At 35.5% G+C, this 24,612-nt stretch overlaps 1 protein-coding gene across 3 annotated transcripts in view; it reads left to right on the top strand.

Annotated features, from left to right (window-relative positions):
- The window catches only part of cacnb1 (calcium channel, voltage-dependent, beta 1 subunit), a 65,388-nt gene that overhangs the window by 12,048 nt on the left and 28,728 nt on the right, over positions 1–24,612 (top strand). For 2 of the 3 annotated variants that reach the window (XM_056453222.1, XM_056453221.1), the window contains exons 3-5: positions 20,074–20,193; positions 23,491–23,613; positions 23,982–24,118. In XM_056453222.1, the coding sequence (XP_056309197.1) occupies positions 20,074–20,193; positions 23,491–23,613; positions 23,982–24,118 (380 nt within the window). Of the gene's footprint in view, positions 1–9,405; positions 9,691–20,073; positions 20,194–23,490; positions 23,614–23,981; positions 24,119–24,612 lie in introns of those variants that run through there. The other variant, XM_056453223.1, reaches the window with a different exon arrangement.

The following is a 24,612-nucleotide window of genomic DNA, read 5'->3' as shown; positions in this document are numbered from 1 at the left end:
AATGGTTGACTTTTATAAAGAGCACTGTTTTAGAAAAAAATTCTTGCTTATTTTTTGCTGGAAAAAGTGTCATCTTCATCTCTGAGGACCTGAGAGTGAGTAAATAAATCACAAATTTTCCATTTTGATTGGACTATCCCATTATTTGAAAAAAAGGGTTAAATAAAGAGGAGTATGTGACACCAGTTTAATAATAAACACATGATTTTAAGAATAAAATAAGATGAAATAATATAAATGGAAAACCTAGAGATACATGCATGATGTAAACTACACTGTATAATACACAATGTACTTTTTCTGATATACAAATTATGTTAGTAATTCATATAGTAACAATTTAATTTTTATTGTCATTACAGTGAAATGCTGGAAAATGAAGAGCATTTTGATTGACTATTACAAGCTGGGAAAATGTCAGAGAACCATGTCAATGCAATTATCGTTATAACACCTGCTGAATAGATCTACTATTTGCACATTTGCCTGAGGAAGGAATGATGGGGTAGTTACATTACTATCACTATTTTCCATAACATCTATGTCCTTCCATAATATTAGCTGACATTAAAACTAACAGATAGGGATAGCTATTTATTGATTAGCAAACCATGTAATGCCATACCTGTCAGGATGTAAAAATACAGGACAACAATTAGCTTCAAATGATTGAAAACATAGCAAACATTAGAAAATATTGACAATAAAATAAAAGGTCTAGCCTATTAAAATCAATGGCCTATACGGAAATTAAATAAAGTTATAAAATCTTGGTTACTTTTTAATCGCTGTATTTGAATATTGATTAAAGTTACTACAATTATTTAGTGAAAAGCAGCAAATTAATTTCTCATTTTGTTTTGTTTGATAACAAAGGTTCTGTTTATGCCCATTTAAGAGAAAATTTTGTGTTTAAAATAAAACGCGCAGGATGGACATGTTTACATATTATATTACGTGTATTTGTCTGTTTAAACACACTTAAATCACCAGAGTATCCCAAACTTTCGCTCCTCTTTAAATGGCGTGTACAGAAGCTGATCTGGAAACAGTTTATCATAGGAAGCGCGTTCGTCAGTCAGCATGCATACACTGATTCAGAGGTTGCGGCAATTAACGCACAGCTTTAATGGATAGAAAGTGAATGCAGACGATTTCATATTAATTTCAACGTGCTTTAAAGCCAAAATGAAGCAAAAGCACAATTCTCTTGAACAGCTCTTGCAATTACATAACATTTTCAGCTCTGTATTTATGGTACTTTCACTTTTCATAGAAAGATTAAACATACGGGGGAAACATGGGGAAATAGTTAAACAGAATGATAGTGAGCAAAAATGGGAGGGTTGACAGGTTTGTTTCATGGTAATTGTTATTGATGTTATTGATCATCGTCCGGATACAGCAAAATAATCATCTTTATCATAACATTACCTCTGCCTTTGCCGCGTTTTTTCCTCTTTCTTTTCTTTTTTCCTCACGTGTGCTGCGTATGCAACGTCTATAAGTCACGTAAAACTATTAATTGTAAACTGAAATAAATATAATTTGATTATATGGTTTGGAATTGGATGTTTTATGAGATTATTTACATTTTTGCGATTTATTTTGTGTTTAATTAAGAATTTTGCAGGATGGCAAATATTTGCAACTTTGCGTTGATTTTGCGTTGAATTCACGAATGCGGAATCGCAAAAAACTAGGGGGTCTGGTGCGACTGTCACACATGCATTTGCTCTGGGCAGGGGAAATTAAATAACACGTAACATATATTTACTATCACAGCCACTTGCAATTAACTAATCGAAACATTTCAAATTGCGTATATGATTCAGTTTCGATTAATCGCACAGCCCTAATTGCAAGTCAATTTGGATAAAAGCTTCTGCTTAATGTAAATGTAGACATAAACATTAAGCATCAGGCTAATATTCTATATTTTATTCCCCTCATGTCTACTTGACATTTTAAGAAAAGTTCCTGTGTCACGCTGAAATTTGTCCACCTCTACTAAAGCCTCCTCACAGCCCCTGCTGCACGACATTTGCCCATCCGCACGAGGTGTCGCACTAAAACACCTCCTCCTTGCCTGCCAGCATGGGCATCTTTGCCCCCTGTTGCCAACAGAAAGGTTGCCTCCCACCCATGCTCACCTATACGAAACTTGTGTACCTTCAAAAGCAAATATATTCAGTATCCACCATAAAATGTTCTTAGAAGAGTCATGAATATGTATGATCATATAGTAGGTTTCCGCGAGTGTCTGCCCCCTCTTTGGCAGCCGAAAGTATGAAAACCTGTGTAGGCCTTGGCCTCATATACACCCACGCTTATACACATATGAACAAATATACACACACACACACACTCATTTGTGCACTTATACTGGCCAGGTTTCCATGGTGACAGGGCCCCGAATCTCCCCACAGCATACAGCGCAGTCAGAAGAGGAGGAGGCAAATGGATTAGTGTGCTTGTGTGTGTATATAGGTGTGTGTATGTGTGTTTGGGAGCGGATAGGCCGATTGATTGCTGACAAAAAAAAATTGTGTGGTTGCAAACAGTCAGGGTTACATGTCAGTCTGGACACACACACACACACACACACGCAGACACAGTGTTCAGTGTTGTATTGTCGTGTGGATCTCAAGCCGCTGTTTGTTAGCATGAGACCCCTGAATAATTGACCGTGAGTCCCCGTGGGCTTTCCTGATGGATCACTTTCTAATTTCCCCATTAGTTTCAGTGCCATTAGATCAACCTTCCATCGTTTTGGCACTGAGGTTGAGTGCTTCTTGGCTCTCTGTGGACCGGCTGGTGTGTTTGATCACGGCTTCAAATGGCAGCTGCACGACTGAACATCCCCTCGCATTTCCCTTTATACTACGGTCACACCTGATGCCACACAAAAGCTGCTGCGCTCTGTGTGTCTGTGAAGGTTTGCGTGAGTTGTTTAACATGTTTGTTTGTTGTCTGGGCTATTTCTGTTTTGTCTAGAGTGGCACTTTTATATTTATCTCTAGAGCTGTATTTTTAAATAAATGCAAGAGTGGGCAGATTTTAAAAATGTGACAGGCTGAAAGTGTGTGAGATGATTTATAACATGCAGTTTGTATAATGTATTTATTTATTTAAAGCTTGTATTATAATTTATGTTTAGATTATTATGCCAAAGTGAGAGTAAATTTCCTAGCCACAGAAAGGAAACTTTTCATTTTTCCGTTTAGTCTTAGAACAGGATTTAACTACAGAAGAGTCAAGCTGTAAATAGCAAATTATCAAACTCTTATTTTTGTTTATTTTTATTTTTTGAGTGAGATGCTAATGGTCTAATACGATAAAATGATTTATGCTAAGCTAAGCTAAACGTGCTCCCACCAGACCTGGAGATTGGCTGAATGGATCACAAAATGGTTAAACCCAACTTTTTAACTAGCGGAGTTATAAAATGAGCCTATTTCTAAAAAAGTCGATTGTTTCTTAAAGACGCTTTTACAGAAGAATCCACCTGATTTTTAGGAGTGGTTGCATTTAAAGTGACAGAAAACGGCAGCGTGTGCTTATAATAAACAGAACAACATCGTGTTTTGGTGTAGAAGCTAATAGTTATTGTTATAGTTAGACTTTAAAATATTACATAAGCAACAGTGCTGTAAATCTCACACTCAGGGCCCTATCATACACCCGACGCAATAAGGCGCAAGACGTGTATGGCGCGATTTGTTGCTATTTTCAGACCAGCACAACTCTAATTTCCTCGTTTTTCGCCACGTTGCTTAAATAGCAAATTTATTTGAGCAACTTTGTGGACTTATGGGCGTGCTGGTCTATAAAAAAAATGTGTTAAGGCGCATTGTTGGTGTCTGCTATTTTGAGGAACTGCAATAGAGTGCGTTAGTTATGCGCCTATGCAGGTCCAAAACACTTACACGTTGCTTAATACACACAGGATGTACAACAATAAACAAATATCTTTACATATAAAAAAAGTATTTAAATGTTACAAAAATTATTGTCTAAATAAATATTAAAACCACCACCTGCCACCTTCACCTCGAGGCTTTTTTCAGTTTAAATAATGACAATTTGTATTTGTATAATTTTGTTATTATTATTGTTAGTATTATGTATTTTATGCATGTTTATATTTGTTTGAATAAAAACAAGTTTAGATTTGTCCATCTGTCTGGTTTTGGACCATATGGGGCATAAGAACAGGACGTGTGTTTGGATATAACTTTATATTATTGGATATAATATAATTTTCTCACCACACTTCGTTATTATTGTTCATTTATTTGTTTGCTGGTAATTAGAACTGAATTTAGAAATAGTTTTGAAACAAATCTTTGAGCTCAACAAACGAAATTATATATGTAGACCAATAGATGTCTTCAGTGGAGTGCGTACAACACCGTTTCCTTATCCACGAAACTAAAGAAGTAAAGAGAAAATAAAGAGGCCGAATGGAGGAGGCTCGTTCTTTGTCCTTGCATTGCTGATGGTTTGTTTAACTATTTTCTCTCTGGTGAAGCATTTATTTTTTCCACTTACAAAGTCCGCCATGTAAATAGCAAATGCGCCATGGCGCAACACAACTGACTCTTAAAGGGAATGGGAGGTGAGTCTCTGATTGTTTTATTCTCAAAACACACCCATAACTCATTAAGAGAATAAGCACAACCCTGTTATGCCATGCACCGGGTGCAGAGCGTGTTTTTCCGTCCCTAAAATAGCAAAAGTGAATTCAGACATGCTCTGAATGCTTTTGTGCCCTGCAATTTACACTTTGTGCCTAGATCGTTAAAAAAAGAGCCCTCAAACTTTGTTTGCTTGCTTTCACATCAATATAGATTTAGCTTGAGCAAGTTCTTAATTTCAGTTAGTTTTGTTATTTTTTTTTTGTCTCAGAATCAAATCCCTCATATTTAGTCAATACGCAAACATGCATTTTATTTTTTAATTAAAGGTCCCATAAAGTGCTTTGAAATGTGTATTTTTATTCAATGTTTGACAAGGGTGGGACATAATGTGACTCCTACCCCTTTAAAAAAACAGCCAGTAGCATTTTATTTTATCACCGCTCTACCAGTGAGAGTGGTTGGTTGAGCTCAAGCACATCAAATTAAAAGCCAAGGAGAAGCGACTTGAAGGAAGCGGGGCATGTCAGATACTAGAGAGCATTTGGTTGGTCACGATTTGAGAAAGTGTAGTATGAGGTGACAAGAACAAAATCGTTGATCCATTTAGGCAGAAGTGACAAACTACAAGCTTTACATGTTTATATCAGTTTTATATCTTCTAAATGCGAATTTTGACACTGTTTTGGAGCACTCTGGCTTACAGATATGTTAAAAACTAACAATACAGACACTAACATCTAAAAAACTAATTTCATGGGACCTTTAATTATGTTTAAATGTTATTTTAGGAGTTTTATTGTTTGTTTGCTTGTTTGTTTTCTTAACATGTAGATTTGAGTCATTTATTATTGAACACCATTAACATGAAAATAAGTGCCAGTTTGGAATTTTGCAAACAATTTTAAGTTGAGAAGAATCCTGAATATGAGCTGGACCTGTGGTAACAGTGTACCACACTACACTTTGAATAAATCATATTTGTATAGCTAAAAATAGCAGGTTTAAGAAGTATATATTTTATACACATACGCAATCTGTGGGCTTGTAATATATTCATCTTTTTGTTTCCCTCACGTCCACCTGACATTTTAAAGGTAAGCAGTAAGCAATTTCTGATAATGCTTTTTGATATTTGAAAATAGCAAAGCAAACACGCTTCTACCCAAAGGCATCACAGCACATATCAATGCCTCCACCTGACATTTATGACCCAACATGCTATGCAACACAGGTAACAACTGGGGCAAAGTCATTGCTTTCACATAACAAAAGCCAAACAAACAATTCCTCACATAACACGAAAGGTGAACCAAAGGAAAAAAAGCATTATATCTTGAGTCTGATATTTAGCTGTGGAAGGTTTTACTTTCACAGCTCTCACCAGCTGGAAAATAATAATGCAAAAAATGAACAAACAAGCGAACACGACACACAAGTATATTCATTCGAAAAACAGCATGTCTTAGTTTTGTAAAATGCTGCAAAATCTACATTACAACATATTGAGAAGAAATAAACCAACCTCTGCATTTGCATTCAGCGTTATTTCCAGCACTGAAAATACAGTATTAAATAGATAGTTCAGTCAAGTAGAAAAATCATGTTGTCATTTACTCACACTGCTCTTATTTAAAAGTTTTTGGGGTTTCTTTCATCTGTGTACACAAAAGAAGATATTTTGAAGAATGTTGAAAACCAGTGGCCATTGGCATCCAATTTAAGGGGGGAAAATTACAGTTCAAGAATTCACATTTAGGTCGGCGCCAATAGCATAGTGGTACTGTGCGGCGACATAAAGCACCGACGTGCTCACGGCATCCCGAGTTCGATTCCCGGCTAGAGGTCTTTTGCCGATCCTTCCCCTCTCTTTGCTCCCAATGACTTCTTGTCTGAAATCTCTACTGTCCTATCATAATGAAGTTGAAAAACCCCTAAAAAATTATTATTAAAAAAAAAAAGAGTTCACATTAACGGATGCTTGATTAAGCAAAAGCATATTTGGCATGTTCTCCCGGGAGAGAGCTCGGAGGATCCATGAGCCCGGAGCTCCCTCCGGTTCAATCAGGAGGGAGAGAGGGGAGTCTGAGCTCGGGTAGGTGTCGAGAACTTCCCTGTTATTGAAGGAGGAAGGAGTGGGGGTGATAAAGACGGTGAGTGGTGACAGACAGAGTGCTGTTTGAGAGGCTGTTCCTAAGGGTCAAAGGTCGCCCTCTAGTGGTTGTGACAAACAGATACGACTTGAGGATGTCTGCATATAGACTAACGTTCAGGATTTTGAAAGTCTCTCATTATTTTGTTTTACATTTTGTTTGTACTCTATTTAGAGGTGTTGATGCTTGCATTGATTCATTGAGCAGACACTTTAATCCAAAGCAACATGTAAGTGCCCGGATTTGCCCAGCTGGCAGTGGTCAAGCGTTATGGATTTTTCAGCACTGAATCCGATAACTGGACTGATGGGTTTTTTCCTGCAGTTGCATGTAATCTGTGTAAACATCTGATGCTAGCTCTTGGTAAATTTGGTAAATCTTTTAAAATTGTCAACGTTTCCAAATTACATGGTAGGGCTGTACGGTTTGGGGAAAATATCTAATCACGATTATTTATTTTTTGTAAAGATATTGCGATTTCAATTTGATTTGTGATTTAATTTTGTAAGTCAAGCTTCAGCTCAATAATCTGTATCGTAGCTTCTTACTGCTAAAATGTAATGAGTGTTAGTCAAAAAAAAGAGCTGAAAAGATATTAACTAACCCCAAAATTTATTCAAATTTATCTTTAAATATTCAGAAATGAAACACAAATTTTTATTTGGAGCAAACAGTAAACACAAATAAAATAACCTTACCTTTCTGTAAACATGTTGAATTAATAATTATAAAAATACAGAACACTCAGCAAACTAACATGGCTGAAACAACTCTGAAATTGTACTTTGCTGTTGCTTGCTACTAGATTAAGTGTCACTGGCAATACTTTCTATTGACTTTTTAGCAAGATACTCATCATTCAATTGTGCTCACTCAATTGCAAGTAAGACTATCACACACAGACGGCAGTCACACGTTTGCTTTGGGCAAGGGAAGTTAAATAATACATATATATTAAATATCACAGCCCCTTGCGGTTAGCTAATCACAACGTTTCAAATTGCGATTCGATTTTGATTAATCGCACAGCCCTAGTTCATAGAGTGATGCAGCAATGACACGAGAACATAATTCACTGTAGGTTTTCTCAACATTTTCCTATAAGAGTGTTTTTTTTAATTCATGAGAAATATCTTAGGTCAACATAATTGATGCTACTTTAATGTTTAATTTGAGTTGTAAAGCTGTTATTGTGTAAAATATAAATTTTTAACTACAGTATAAAACCCAAATGTTTAGGTAACTCAAACCATTTCAGGAAACCAATTGCAACAAACCACACTCAAAAAAAAAAAAAAAATGCCCGTTCAAACTACTTATTTAAAATAAGCGGAAACAACACAATTCTTGAGATTTCATTGGGACAACTTAATTTTTTATGTTCAATTGACATAAATTTGTTAAAAGTGTTAACTTAATCAATTTGTGTTGGGACAACATGAATGAATTGCTGTGCATTTAAGTTAACAGTGCATTTAAGTTCAAAAACGAATCCTAATGAGTACTGTAAACTTAATCCATTTGAGTAACAAAGCAATTTGAGCACAGTAAGACCCAATAAATGAAGAAACTCAAACCAACTGAGTACTGTAAAACCCATTAAGTTAAGGCAACTCAAACTGTTTGAGGAAACCAATTGCTACAAACCATTTGAGTTAAAAAACTAATCTATACGAGTACTGTGAACTTACTCCATTTAAGATGATGTAATCAGGTATTTAATTAACTGATTACCTTCAACACTGAGTTCAAAACTATTTTCAAATGAGTAGAATTTACTTTCAGTCAAATTTGAGTTAACTACACTCATTTTATTTGATGAAGTTGACTGTTGGGTTTTACAGTGTAGATAAGAATGCTTGTGGTATGAGTCTCTGCATTGTATGTGTGTGTGTGGATGTAGCAGAAGCGGAACATGTTTATACTACATTATTACACCTCCATTATAAAACCTCAGAGGTAAATCTCAAAGGAAGCCTACACCAAATGATCCTTCTGGGTTCTGATGTCATCGCTGCACCTCTCGCTATATATCACAGTTATTGGCTGGTAATCTTATAATCTTCAAATCCTGGCCTCATATCTGCCTGACCAATGTAATACATCAGACTGTGACTACAAAGGAGGTCACACGCAGGTGATTTCGAACTAAATGAAGCCGTTCTACTTCAATGAGTCAAGTGACTGACTAAACGCATGTGTGGGATCCAGCGGTAACAGACTCAATGAGTCAGGTGCCCTTCTGTCCTGGTTAAAGATGGTCTCTCTCTGACTCCTCCTGCTCTTTCTTGCTTTCTTTCTTTATTTCTTTCTGTCGGGCTGACGTTTACATTCCGACTCTTTCTGGCGCATGCCACTCCATACCAGAGTTAAATGCTGGAGAGATGGCAAGAGAAAGAGAGAGAGAGAGATCTGCCCCTGCCTGTCACAGCTAAATTTAACCCCTCAGTCTGCAAATGTAGCACAAGTCCTGCAATTTGACCCCCGCCCCCCCAATTCTTTCTCTCTCTCTCTCTCTCTCTCTCTCTCTCTCTCTCTCTCTCTCTCTCTCTCTCTCTCTCTCTCTCTCTTTCCTCCGTTCAACTTAGAAACTGAGTGCCGGTTTCAGCTGTGTATGTGTGTTTGTGTGTGTCAGAATGAGCCCGGAGGGGGGTGTTGAGGTTAGCAGAGCAATTGGTCACTCTATGACACACACGTATAGTCTTCAGCCTAACTTTTCTAACACACACCCATAACGGCTACACGCGCATTAATACATACCCTTGTGTAATACACACACAAGCGCGCGCACGCATCGTGTTTGGTGTGGACTCGGATCTTTGGGTGTGACTCTGTGTTACCGTGGCTAAGGAGCAAGCGCCATGGAGACCACCGCACGGATTCAGAGGCCCGCAATGGTAAGAAACTCAAGGAAACATCTGCTTGTGTGGAGGTTGATTAAGCGTACTAATGACAGCGTTCAAAAAACATGCCATGGAGCTTTTCATTTGCACCTTCTCTCTACCTGTTATTTTGTCCCTCTCTCTCTCTCTCTCTTTCTCTCTCTCTCTCATGCTGCCGTTTGATTCCATTTTGGGTTGGGCAGCTGCTTTAGGCCTGCTGGGTTTAAATTAGACCTCCAGCACTGCTCAGGGACCTTGCTGGTTACTGCCTGCCCTGCAACAAGGCCCTTTGCCTGGCTTTTATTCGGCCTTGACACCCATGGAGCTTGATTATTCGGCAAAATCACGTGTTTTAAATAATGCATTTATTCATGAAGTCATTATGGAACTGCATGAGATGCGATTAATTAAGCTTCCATTATGATAATTACATTTAGTGAGTTTTCAAAGGAACTTTATTTGGGGAATGAATACGGATGAAAATGCTCCGGTGCTAGTGCTTTTTCAGATGTTGTTCAGTTGAATCACTTGCGTGTTAAAATGTAATCTGAAAGAGCAGGTGAAATACTTCTGGAAATTCCCCTCTGTTTATCAGGTTTACAGCGACTAGAGCTTGACTTGTTTGGTTTGGTATTGCCTTTGAATTATAGGCAGCTTTATTTTTTCTAATATAGATCACAGTTTATTTTGATGGTCTTGTGTTAGTTATTTTGCAGCTACAAGTCAGCTTGTAGTCATTGGAGTATTAGTGGAGTATTACAGTATCACCTTTAGGTTAGACATAGCTGACATACTTTTAAAGTTACTTGTAGTCAGTGGTGGAAAGAGTACTGACAAATCATACTCAAGTAAAAGTACCACTACTTGCCTAAAAATGTAGTGCAAGTAGAGTAAAAGTATCTGTTGTAAATATTACTCAAAGTATGAGTAAAAAGTAGACCTTTCAAAAGTACCCAAGAAGAGTAGTGATTAGTTAGTATTACGCTGTGAAAAGTTGATGCATTTACATATAATTTGTGCATGCGTGTGTAAACGTAACATTCTGTAGTGCATTTAGTTATTGCCCAGCAGGCACACAAACGTCATAAGATGATAATATTAGGTTAGATTTTGGTCACCTGACATCACAACCTAAATCTAATGTATAGCCAGTGTCTAAGGACAATGTTATTTTGATGTCTAATTACGACGTCAAATGACGTTGATATTTGGTTGATATTAGGTTGTTAGAAAGTGACCAAAATCCAAAGTCGAGCCAAAATCTTAAATCAACGTCAGGTATGGCAACTAAAAACCAACATCTGATAGACGTCATAGTGGTAATGTCCACACAATGTCAAGCTGTAACATCATTAGACGTTGATATTTGGTTGGTTTTAGGTTGGACATTGACGTTGAGTTCTGACGGCAACCCGATTTTCATTTCCAAACAAAATACAACATCCCCACAACATTGGGGTACAACGTACAACGTCAATCTGACGTCATGTTGACTTCTTGTGCCTGCTGGGTGTTTAAGGCCATTTTGGATATATATATATATATATATATATATATATATATATATATATATATATATATATATATATATATATATATATATATATATATATATATATATATATATATATATATATAAAATAAAATAAAAATTATAGATGTAAGAGATGTGTATTTATATAGATATAAACGTGGCTAGCATTAAATGTTTCTATTTGAGTTTGATCAGATTCTGTGAGACAATAAAGCTGTGATTTATTGCTTAAGTCTGCGTGTCTGGGATCAGATTTATGCATATTGCATATCAAATTCATACAGGAGCAAACAGAATTCAAGCTTTGTTTAGAAGCATCTTAGTCTTTGCTGTAGGAGTCAATGCATTAATGGATGAATATTATCTGCTTGTCAAATCTGTATGCTCGTGTTACTATTATTCGTCATTCTCTGTGACTGTTTACTTCATAAACTGAACAGTTCAGCTGTCCTTAGGACAAATAATGAATAACTGGATCCATGTGGTGCTTTGGGAACAAATGAATTCAGAAGCAGATGGCTTTAGCGACATGTATTCGTCACTCTTTCACATCACACTCATTGAACTCTGTTAACAGTAGAAGTAGAACTGTAGGATCCATATGTTATTTAGCTAAACAATATCATCTTCCTTAATTGTACAACCCCAAATCAGAAAAGGTTGGGACAGTATGGACAACACAAAAAAAAAGAAAATAGTGATTTCTAAATTTACTTTGACTTGTATTTCATTGCAGACAATACAACAAACATTATTTAATGTGTTTTGTTTTTTCAAAATAAACACGTATTCCCATTTTGGTTCTTGCAACACATTACAAAAAAGGTTGAAACAGTAAAGCATAATGTTGCCTTTCCTTTTCACAACACTTAAAAGATGTTTAGGAACTGAAGACACCAAGTGATGAAGTGTTTCGGGTATAATTTTGTCCCATTCTTTCTGCAAACAAGTCTTATAGTGGGGAACAATTTGTTGTTGCATTTTGCACTTTAAAATGCACCACACATTCTCTATTGGAGACAGGTCAGGACTGCAGGCAGGCCAGTCAAGTACCTGTTTCCTCTTCCTCCACAGCCAGGACTTTGTAACGTGTGCAGAATGTGGTTTTGCAATGTCTTGTTGAAATATGCATGGGCAACTTTGGAAAAGAAGGCAGCATATTGTGCTCCAAAATTTCTGTTACTGAGTTAGTGTTGTATTTATTTGAACGTGTAATGACCCAGTTTTATTGTGAGCCATTAAACAGAAACCAAATTTTAAAGAGATGAGAATTTATGAAAAATGAAAATTTACGTTTCGAAATTACGAAAATGTTTCTATATTCAGTTGAACACACATAAGAAAATATTTTAAAGAAAGACAAAAACCTGTAACCATTGACTTTCATAGGAACAACAAATACTGCTTCCAGGTTTTCAGCTTTCTTAAAAAAATTCATTCTTTTGTATTCAACAGAAGAAAAAACAAAGAAACAGAAGTCAAATGAGTTTGAAACAAGTAAAGGCTCAGTAAATGATAACAGAATTTCAGTTTTGGGTAAACTGATCTCTTTAATCTGAAAGATATTTATAAAACACTCGTTTTACTGCCTATTGAACTGCTGTTACATATATAAACCTGCAGAGAAACCAAAACTATAACTGCCAGAAAATTAAAACAATTTAAGAGGGTTAATCTCTTAAATCTAGACCTTTATTCCTCAATAAGTTATTTAGAAATGGTTATAAATAAACTACTGTTTACTCAGTATGATTTATTTATTTATATATTTTTTTCTAACAATATGCAAGCTGCAAGTCTGTAATGAATTCATATATTGTGACTCTAAAGTTTGTGAATATATTTAAATGAAAGCGTTTAAACTGAACCTAAACTTTAAAATGAAATGAAATATTTAAACTGAAAGCGTTTCGATGTAGAAACAATATTCAGTTTTGCCTATTTTCACAGTTTTGTAATCTTCATTTGTTTTCCCCAAAGATGCTGATTTAATACAGAACATTCCTTTAAATCAAAATCATATTTCTCAAAAAAAAAATAGGCATAAGATTTATGAGAGAGAAAGAATCTGAGCATTTCACCAGTCGTTTATTGTTTGTTTCATATAGAGAGGGCCTAGTTGTTACAGTTGATCATCCCACAATGTGTGTGTGGGAGAACATGTTTTCAGAGCGAGCACTAATCCTTCCTCTCCACCTCTCCCACACACTCCTTTTCATTTTCGTCCCATTTCTCATTTTTCTCTCTCTTTCTCGATCAGCCATCATCTTTTGGCATGTCTTTTGTTTCTGTCCCCGCTCTGTGTTCCCGTCTTGCCGCCGCTGATGTCTTGACAGTGTTATTGATGTGCAGTGTTTGCGGGCTGCTTTCACAACCTGGGGAACCTTGCATGCTAAGACGGAAAATGTCAACTTTGTTTACGAGCTGTGCGGAGCCTGTGCTGATATTATTGTGAATGCGTTGCTACTACAATGAAACTAGCTTCATAACATTTAGGCCTGGGATATTGCTTTGAGGTTTGGCCGTGCTGTGCGGAGGGAAATGGATGTGATAGACCTTTACTGAGGTGACCTGGTACCGACCTTGAAAACTGCCAAGCACATTTGTGGCTGACAGTTACACGAAACAGGACGCAAGGGCAAATAGCAGAATTAATAGTCAGTGAGAGATCAAACAAAGCATTTGAGACAAAGAACAAGGTTCTACAAAGAAAGGTTTTCAGTTGTTATATGAGAATTTAAAGTGTAAATATGTAATAAACTACCTGAAAAAAGTCTTGTCATCAATCCCAGTTGTAAGAGCAACAAATAATAACTTGACTTATAGTTGATCATTCGGAAAAGTCAGATTTTTCCGATGAATCATCTGTTGAACTGCATTCCAATCATCACAAATACTGCAGAAGACCTATTGGACCCAAGATTCTCACAGAAATCAGTCTGGTTTGGTGAAGGAAAAATCATGGTTTGGGGTTATATTCAGTATGGGGGCTTGCGAGAGATCTGCAGAGTGGATGGCAACATAAACAGCCTGAGGTATCAAGACATTTGTGCTCCTTTTCATACTTCAGCCGCCACATCAAAGTTCCAAAAAGCAAAGAAGGTCAAGGTGCCCCAGGATTGGTCAGCCCAGTCACCAGATATGAACATTATTGAGCATGTCTGAGGTGAGATGGAGGAGGCATTGAAGATGAATTCAATGAATCTTGATGAACTCTGGGAGCGTAATCTAGAGGACTTTGCCTTTCAAATAAGCCACCTACCAAATGATCAACTAGAAGTCAAGTTATTATTTGTTGTTGATAAAACTTGGATAGGCGACAAGACTTTTGTCAGTACACGTGTACATATTTCATGTTCCTTAAATGAAGAAAGTCATCAGGGCTTAAAATGTGTGAACAAGTTACAGAATTTTAATTTCCTTGTAAAATTTTTTCATGCAAGATTCTTTTTTGTCTGATCTAAATAATAGCTTCTAATTGTTCTGTAGGTCTAAAGAAGTTCCTCTTTATGCTGTCGCCATACAGGCCCAAAGTCTTGAGTGAAATCAAAATCTACATTGTTTATTTTCTACATTGGTTCTTTTCACCAAGATCTTTTTCTTTGCTTTATTTTTTCTCTGTTGATGTCATTGAAGGCTTCAACCACAATAGAGTTTTTTATGTATGATTTATTTATTAGATTTTTATGATGGCCACAGCATACTTAACCACACCACTCTTACCGTTAGTTTGCTATTAGGGAATGATGTGCAAAAAAAGCCATGCCCCCTACTTAATATGTAATTTCAGTTGGAAGTACATCAACAAACTGAACTTAAATTCTCAGCGACGTATAGCTCACATGAACTTTAAAGCATATTTACACCAAGAATAACTTAAGTACAATTAATAAAGATGACACTGACATGAAAATGACAATTAAATGAAGTGATGATGATCAGAATCACTTTCAAAATGTTTTTTTACCCCAGCTAACGATCTATAAAAACATTGAAAGACAATCAGAATCTGTCCTGAGTTTGAGTTTATCAAGCAACTGAAAGCACAAATTCATGCTTATAATGAACAAACCAATATTGTGAGCGATGTTAGAGTAATCTTAATAACAGACATTGATGGTGTGAATGTGCCTTTCAAGAAGATGTTATATCAGATTTGTTTGTCAAACTTAATCTGCTTTAGTTTCCTTTTTAATTAATATTTGGTTCAGCCTTGAGCCTAAAATGAGACTAAATCATCCTCAAAAGCTTCTAATTCCACCTGTTAGATGAGCAGATCATTTAAGATAAATGATTTCTCTGGGAAAATGAAAAAGAAATGTAAAAGCTTTATTTGAAATTGTTAATAGCTAGATTTAAATCACATGTGGACAATTACATCCTTGTGAATTTTAGTCAATGTTATATAATATTTTTGTGAATCTTTCTAAGAGCCACATCTATAATGTAATAGCCATGGACTGATTAAGTTCAAAGGTGTTTACAATCTTAGATTTTTGTTGTTGTTTTTTTTATTATGCTTTAAACAACAGATATATGACATTAGAACAAACAAAACAATGCCAGGGTGATATAAGGTAAATAATAATAACAGTATAAAAATAAAGAAACAAAACAACAAGAGTATAAATAATTGAATAAAATTCTTACAGTTACAAACAAGCAGGACCTTTACATTAATAACTAATTTTGAAAATGGAGCACAAATTGACAGTTTTGGCCTTTCTGTTGACACTATGCTGAATAGTGCAAAAGTAATTTTTCAGTTCTTTATAAATCAGGGTTTTTTGTTGGAAAATTTACACTTATGAATATGAAACTTAATCAACAACATAAATAGATTAATAACAAAAACGTCATTATTCAAATGATCATAATTAAAATATCCAAAAATTACATTTTTAAAATGCAAATTAATATTAAAGAGTACCTTTTTTTGATAAAGACACAAGCATCATACCAAAGCTTTTAACATAACCACAGTGCCAGAACATGTGAGGTAGTTTCCAAATGCAAAGAACAAAAAGAGCAATTTATATCATTCATTCATCCATTTATTTTCTTTTCAGCTTAGTCCCTTTATTAATTTGGGGTCGCCAAAGCAGAATGAACCACCAACTTATCCAGCACGTTTTTACACAGCGAATGCCCTTTCAGCCCAACCTATCTCTGGGAAACATCCACACACACTCATTTACACATACACTACGGACAATTTAGCCTACCCAATTCACCTGTACCACATGTCTTTGGACTGTGGGGGAAACCGGAGAAAACAGGGAGAACATGCAAACTCCACACAGAAACGGCAACTGAGCTAAGGCTCGAACCAGCGACTCAGCGACCTTCTTGCTGTGATGCGACAGCACTACCTACTGCGCCACTGCGTCACCCCAATTTATATCAATATCCTTTTAAATTTACTGAGAAAATGTTTAACCGTATAGAATTTATTAATTAGTTTAAAAGATATTTCTTTTATCTTATTTGTAACAAAAAATTTGTGAGGTAATAACCAAATACTTTCCAATAGGTAATGGAACTTTGCTTGGAAACAACTTGGTTTTAAAAAAAGAGCGAATAGATTTGTTATTTTTAGACTGTGAAAAACAAATTTTACCACACATTGTGTCAGCTAGACTGATTATGGGCATATGAATCCAAGTTACATCTTTAAATAAGGAAACAATACTAGAACTAATTGCAATACCAGAGAAATTGCAGTTCTTTGTTTTTGCTTGAAGTTTTGTAGAGGAAGTATTAAAGGCTTTAGGGCTATGATGTGACAACAAGAAAACACTGAAACATACTAGATGTTGTTAGTGCACAATGAAACAGCAAGTAATACATTAAAATAAATGTGAAACTTTGAAGAAGAATAACTACAAATTAATTTTCTTCTAAAACAGTGATGTCAAACTCAATTCCTGGAGGGCCGCAGCCCTGCACAGTTTAGTTCCAGCCCTGCTGCAACACACTTACCTGTATAGGTTTCAAACAAGACTGAAAGACTCAATTAGTTCGATCAGCTGTGTTTAATTAGGGTTGTAACTAAACTGTGCAGGGCTTCGGCCCTCCAGGATTGAGTTTGACATCCCTGTTCTAAATCTTGCAATAAACTATATATTCTTTACTTTAATATAAAAAATCCTTTAAAATAATTTTAAAGGGGACCTATTGTGCAAAATATCACTTTTGCATGGGGTTTAAATACAGTTGTGTGGCAACAGTGTGTGAATATAAGCAGCTTCTAATGGTAAAATTGTGTCATCAGAGGGATTGTGTCATCAATAGCCCCGTCTATTAGTGACAATCTCTCCTTCGTTAGCGTAAGACATTAGTCTAGTTTTTGAATCTGCCACTATGCTGACACGTAGGCATGTGTAGCCCCACCCTCTTTTGAAAAAAGCACAATCTCATTTGAATTTAAAGCGACAGTTACCAAAATGGCACAATTAGGACAAAGCCTAAAAGAGTCCGTTTTAAAGAGTTATAAAAGATTATTTGTAGAAAATGTTTACAGTGTTAATTAAACCTAAATGCCCCTATGGTCTATGGTTTTATTTTTTAAACATACCAAAAAAGTTCTCTATAAAAGTTCAGAAAGTTTAAGTTTTAGAGTCTGATGACAGACATATCATTATCTCACAAAACATAAAAGTCAGTGGAAAATCCCTCGACAGAAAAACAAATCCGCCCGTTTGTGTGGTTTGTTTCTGCCAGGATTTGGATTTAGCCCACTTTATGACTGCTGCACCAACAATTACAAATATAACCTCTCTGCTATAAAAGTCATAGTCTAGCAGGCAAAGTGTGTGTGCAATCTGTTGCTGCTTAGTGAAGCTGGTGATAGGGTTCCTGTGACCCTCTGTTTCACAATGAATAATTTAACATCATTGCATATGGCATATGTCTGCCTGACACATTCTCATTTCTATTTAAAACATGCACACACACACATACATTCAAACACACAAATATGTGACAAACCCATTGCACTCATGTTCACACACACACACATACAGAAGCGCATCCTTCCAGTGAGTCATTCTTGCAGCTGTCCGCACACTCGTCCACACCTCCCACGAATGAGAGTGCACTAGACACCTGAAACAGAGACAGGAAAACCAGAGAAAAGTGGGAAAAGAGAGATGAGAGGAGTGGGAGGCTTATATAAAGGTTCTGACACTGATGTACTGTGAAAGTCAACGGCACAACGTTTGTGTGTGTCTGCCTTTAGTATCTTTATGAACTTGACCAGACTCTAAAGCAAATACAAACATCAGTACAGGCATATGCATGTTTCTTCAACTGGTCATGTGGACTTGACCTCTCATATCTGTGTTTAAACTGCTGAAAATTGCTAGAGAATAAATGAAAGACAGGGTGTATGCATGTGTTTTTTATATAATTACACATTATTCATTGCATTGATGGATAAATACTGTTAATGGAGATGATAACTAATCTGCTCAGTGAGCTTTACCTTGGTTTTTATTTAAGCTTTTGTCTCCTTGGTCCACTTTTTTTAAAATCAAACCTGTAAAAGTTATTGAATTATTGAAGTTTATGCTCTTTTTTTTAATCATTTGTAATCAATGATGATTAAACTAATTTAATATTCATATTTAAGAAATTAATATGCATATGTATAAAATGTAAAGTAATCATTTGTAGCGGAAAATACATTTGAATGACTTGAAGAGACAATTATTTAGATTATTTAGATAGATGGATGGATAGATGGATAGATGGATGGATGGATGGACAGATGGACAGGTAGATACATGAACGAACGGACGGACAGATGGACGGATGGAAGGACAGACGGACAGATAGATAGATAGATAGATAGATAGATAGATAGATAGATAGATAGATAGATAGATAGATAGATAGATAGATAGATAGATAGATAGATAGATAGATAGATAGATAGATAGATAGATAGATAGATGTAGATATAGATAGACAGACAGATAGACAGATAGATAGACAGATAGATAGATAGATAGATAGATAGATAGATAGATAGATAGATAGATAGATAGATAGATAGATAGATAGATAGATAGATAGATAGATAGATAGATAGATGTAGATATAGATAGACAGACAGATAGATAGATAGATAGATAGATAGATAGATAGATAGATAGATAGATAGATAGATAGATAGATAGATAGATAGATAGATAGATAGATAGATAGATAGATAGATAGATGTAGATATAGATAGATAGACAGATAGATAGATAGATAGATAGATAGATAGACAGACAGATAGATAGATAGATAGATAGATAGATAGATAGATAGATAGATAGATAGATAGATAGATAGATAGATAGATAGATAGATAGATAGATAGATAGATAGACAGACAGACAGACAGACAGACAGATAGATAGATAGATAGACAGACAGACAGACAGATAGATAGATAGATGTAGATATAGATAGACAGACAGACAGACAGATAGACAGATAGATAGATAGATAGATAGATAGCTTTAAAACGCTTATTTCTTTCAGTTTTCCTCCTCTCATATTCTTAGTTCCTCTTCTCTGGCGCTTGTACTGTACCTTCTGCTCTCTTTCTCGTCCTCCCACACTGTTCCTGCCCTCTCACTCAGCCTGCTCCTCATTCACAAATTGTTTGCATATTGTACAGTAACTCACTGCTGTGTGTGGTCATCTGTGCCGCTTCTCTCTGGGGCCTGTTGGAAAAAGAGATGTAAAGCTGTTGTTGTGTTTGATTTTTAGATAAGGACTATTAATTAAGAAAGAGCTTTTTCAAACGCTGTGCCAAAGGCTGTAAATTCCCCCTCCTTCTCATTGGCTCTCTGTATGTTTTCTGGCAGGGCTCGGCAGACTCCTACACCAGTCGTCCTTCAGACTCTGACGTGTCTCTGGAGGAGGACCCCGAGGCTCTAAGGAAAGAAGCCGATAGACAAGCTCTTGCCACCCTGGAGAAGGCTAAGGTGTCTTTCTTTTTCATCTCTCTTGTTCCAGTTTCTCTCTTTTCATGTCTTATTTATAAATCAGACTTTGCCCTGAGTGATCTAATGTACTTTACTGTGTGGACGCTTGAAAACATCTGATTATTAGATTACGTATTAGGGGTCGCTGGGTTTCCCTTGAGATATTCCTCTCTGGTGCTTTAGAGTGGGAGTTTTTAAAGGTGCTTTATTTTAGTATTTGACTCTTCTGAAGCGCAAAAATAGCATAATATGTTTGCAGATATTTAAGAAACAAGATAAGTGAACATACTTTATCTAAAAAAAAACAATACTGAAGTCAGTTATTCTTCTTTGTAAATGTGTGTTGGAATGTTAGTCTCTTTTGGTCTCTATAACCAGCCCACTGCCCGTTTACCAAATTATATTTTAGCTCTCAAGGTTGCCTAGGTGGACAGCACATTTGAAGGCTTTCTCGATATATGCGGTTGGAGCCAAAAATGTGACCTCTGGGGGGCAGTAGCAGCCTCTGAAATGAGACGCAGATTCAGAGATATACAAATCCACATGAAGTAGTTTTTGGTTAACATGTAGTAGTTTTTGGTTAACATGTAGTGTTGGGGGTAACGCATTACAAGTAATGCGAGTTACGTAATAATATTACTTTTCTAAGTAACAAGTAAAGTAACACATTACTTTTAAAAATGAAGTAATAATATTTGAGTTACATTTTTTAAAATGTAACGCAAATTACTTTTTAGTTTAATTAATTAGCTTTTCAAAAATAAATTGCTGAATTAAAATTAAAGTAGTCACAATGAACCACGCAGTCAATGAGAGAGTGTGTTCATTATTTTGAACTCATTGAAGAAAAGGGGATCGTCTCGATGGACAGTGATTTTACTTACGGCAAATAGTACAAAAGTAGCAAACACATTGCTTTAAACTTTCAGTAATCTGTATATATGGCATATTTAGCTCTGGGGTCAGGAAGTTCTCAGATAACATTATCCTAAAATATTATTTTGTGATGTGTTTTTAAAGGTAAATGAAGGTTATACAGTGCGTTGTTAATTACCAAGCTCTTTTATTAAAAAACAAAAAGAAATAAAAACAACTTCAGAAAGAGATCAAGCCTCAGCCAGGTCAGAAAAGGTAACTCATAGTAACATAATGCATTACTTTCCACAAAAAGTAACTAAGTAACACAACTAGTTACTTTTTTTTGAGAAGTAACTCAATATTCTAATATTGGGATGTAATTCTACACACAGCCACACATTTTTATAGGGCGCTCATTGGGATTACTGGGGGCTGTTAAAAGACTATTAGGACTTAAAAATAATAAAAAAAAATAGTAATTAAGTTTATATAAATGACTAGATATGGTTCTTTATTTGATAAAGTGTTAAATTTGTCTCTATAACCAGCCCACTGCCAGTTTACCCAATTATATTTTGGCACACAAGATTGCCTAGGTTGAAAACTCTCCGAAAAGAGATGCAGATTCAGAGTTATAAAAATCCATATGAGGTGGTTTTTATTTAGTAGAGGTCTAAACCTACACTGGTCTCACGGTTCAGTTCGGTTACGAATATTACGGTTATGAATATTACTGAACCGATACCGAATTGTCAGCGCCTGCATCGCGGTGCACCGAAGAAACATAATAAACATATAACCCCTGTAATTTAGCAAATAATATACAAATTACAAATATAAACATTGGATGAGATAGATTTATAAAATAAGAGCCTCAGGTCAGACAAAGTAACGCAAAAGTAACTCAAAAGTAAAGTAATGCATTACTTTCCATAAAAAGTAACTAAGTAAAGCAATTAGTTTTGGGGAGTAACTCAATATTGTAACACATTACTTTCTAAAGTAACTTTCCCTAACCCTGTTAACAAATAAAATAAATATTACAAATGTAAAGCTGAGCAGCTTGATAGTCAGGCACAATTGCTCCTTTTGGTGTTGTCAATCTGGCAACCCTATCCAATAATTTAAATTTGGACTGCAATACCTAGTTCAACCACTCGGTACAAAAGATTATTTTACTCATAAATTGCAAAACTTCTGAAAAACCTAGATAAATCTCATGGACAGCAAAATCATTTTTTTCTTGTGTTGTGACATAATCTTGCACCACTTTGCAAGTTTGCATACAGTTTAATTATATGTCCCCAGTGTTACCATTACGTGGTTTCTGAACTCTAAACACAGCCACACATTTTTAGGGCACTCATTGGGAATACTGGGGACTGTTACAGGACTATTATGACTTAAAAATAAAATAATAAAAACATTGTAGTTATATTTATATAAATTATCAGATATAGTAGTTCTTGATCTAATAAAGGGGTTAAATTTGTCTCTATAACCAGCCCACTGCCAGTTTACCCAATTATATTTTGGCACACAAGATTGCCTGGGTTGAAAACTCTCCGAAAAGAGATGCAGATTAAGAGTTATAAAAATCCACATGAGGTGGTTTTTATTTAGCGAATAATTTTAAAATGACAAATATAAACATTAGATGAGCAACTTGCATTGTAAGGCTCAATCTTCAGGCACGCTCCTGTTGGTGTCGTCAATCTGGCCACCCTCTCCTATATTTCCAACGGGGCTGAAAATCGTTACCCATTTAAAACAACTATTATAAAATACACATAATTTCACATGTTCAATATGGGTATGTCTAATGTACTATGTTGAAAAAATAGTTTTATAGTACAGATATTATTGTTAAAGGTGTCTTGAAATTCTTACAAATGACACGCTTTACCTTAAAGGACAGTTATTGATAAAACATACTTACATATTTTTTTGTAAATGTAGTTTACTAAACTTTGTTGAATATTTATAAGGCCCTCATTGGAAATAAACTTTAAGTTAAAAATGATTTTTTTTAAAGCATTTACCAAAAACTATATTTATATAAATTATCATGTATGGTTCTTTATTCGATAAAGGGTTAAAATTGTCATTTTGTGATACATTTTCATCCTAGTCATGGAGACACACTTGGGTGAATGATTTTGTTGTAATGTATAACACACTTAATCACGTGTGTTAATTGAGGTTTGCAACACAAAACACATTTCCACTGGGAGATGAGTTTTCAGCAGTTATATTCTATCCTCTTCACTGTATGTAAGATCACTTCTATGTGTAAACCTGTAAACCCAATGACACGTATGAACTGTGTGTCCTTTCTTTCACCTCGGAGGGTTTTGCCAGCTCTCTTTTTTTTTTTCGAAGACAGTTCCCTATTAATTCCCTCTGTTTATCTCTCTCATCGACTTCCTCTTTCTGAAGACCAAGCCTGTAGCATTTGCAGTGAGGACTAACGTTGGCTATAACCCAGGCCCTAATGATGATGTGCCGGTTCAGGGCATGGCCATCTCTTTCGAACCCAAAGACTTCCTGCACATCAAAGAGGTCAGACATCCATATTTACCTTAAAATGTGTCAAATTTTGACTTTCACTTGCAAAATGACAGATGTACCTGAAATAATATAAGAAATCCAGCATACCTGTTTTACAGCAAAAATTTGGAATCTTCCATGTATAACCCAATAAGATGATGTGCTCCCCCTTTTAAGTGTTTAAGTGTTTAACATTTCTTTGGAAGGTGATGCTTTGTAAATTCATTGGCTACATGTTCTTAAATTTGCTTAAAGTTCCAGTAATCTGATGTATGATTGAATCCTTCATTAATATATTTATAGCTATATTTACTTATGATGATGCTAAATGTATCTGCTGCTTAAACGTGATTCAAAGGCTGTGTGTTTTCTGTCAACAGAAGTATAATAATGACTGGTGGATCGGGCGCTTGGTGAAGGAGGGATGTGAGGTGGGATTTATCCCAAGTCCAGTGAAGCTCGAGAGCACTCGGCAGTTACAAGAACAGAGAATGAGACAGAACCGCCTTAGTTCCAGGTAACAGTCAATCACAGTGAGCCTGCGTCTGATGCACAGTTAATGTTAATTTGCTGCACAGTTAATTTCCCAAGTGCTGTTTCATTTTTTAAACTCATTTTTAAACATAATAGTTTTAATAACTCCTAATAACTTCTAATAAATAGTTTATTTTATCTTTACCATGATGACAGTGCATAATATTTTACTAGTTATTTTGCAGGATGCTAGTATTTAGCTTAAAATGCCATTTAAAGGCTTAACTAGGTTAATTAGGTTAACTAGGTAAGTAATGTTAATTAGGCAAGTCATTTGGTTAAAAGGGGTTTGTTCTGTAGTCAATATAAAGAGAAAAATTTTAAAGGGGCTAATACTATTGACCTAAAATCATTTTTAAAAATGTTAAAATTGCTTTTATTCCAGCCAAACTAAAAGAAATAAGACATCCGCCAGAAGAAAACATATTACTGGAAGTAGATTGAAAATATCCTTACTTAATTTCTTTAGGGAAATAT

Source organism: Danio aesculapii, chromosome 3 (assembly GCF_903798145.1).
Source record: "Danio aesculapii chromosome 3, fDanAes4.1, whole genome shotgun sequence".
NCBI lineage: Eukaryota > Metazoa > Chordata > Actinopteri > Cypriniformes > Danionidae > Danio > Danio aesculapii.
This window is presented reverse-complemented; position numbering and strand designations above follow the sequence as displayed.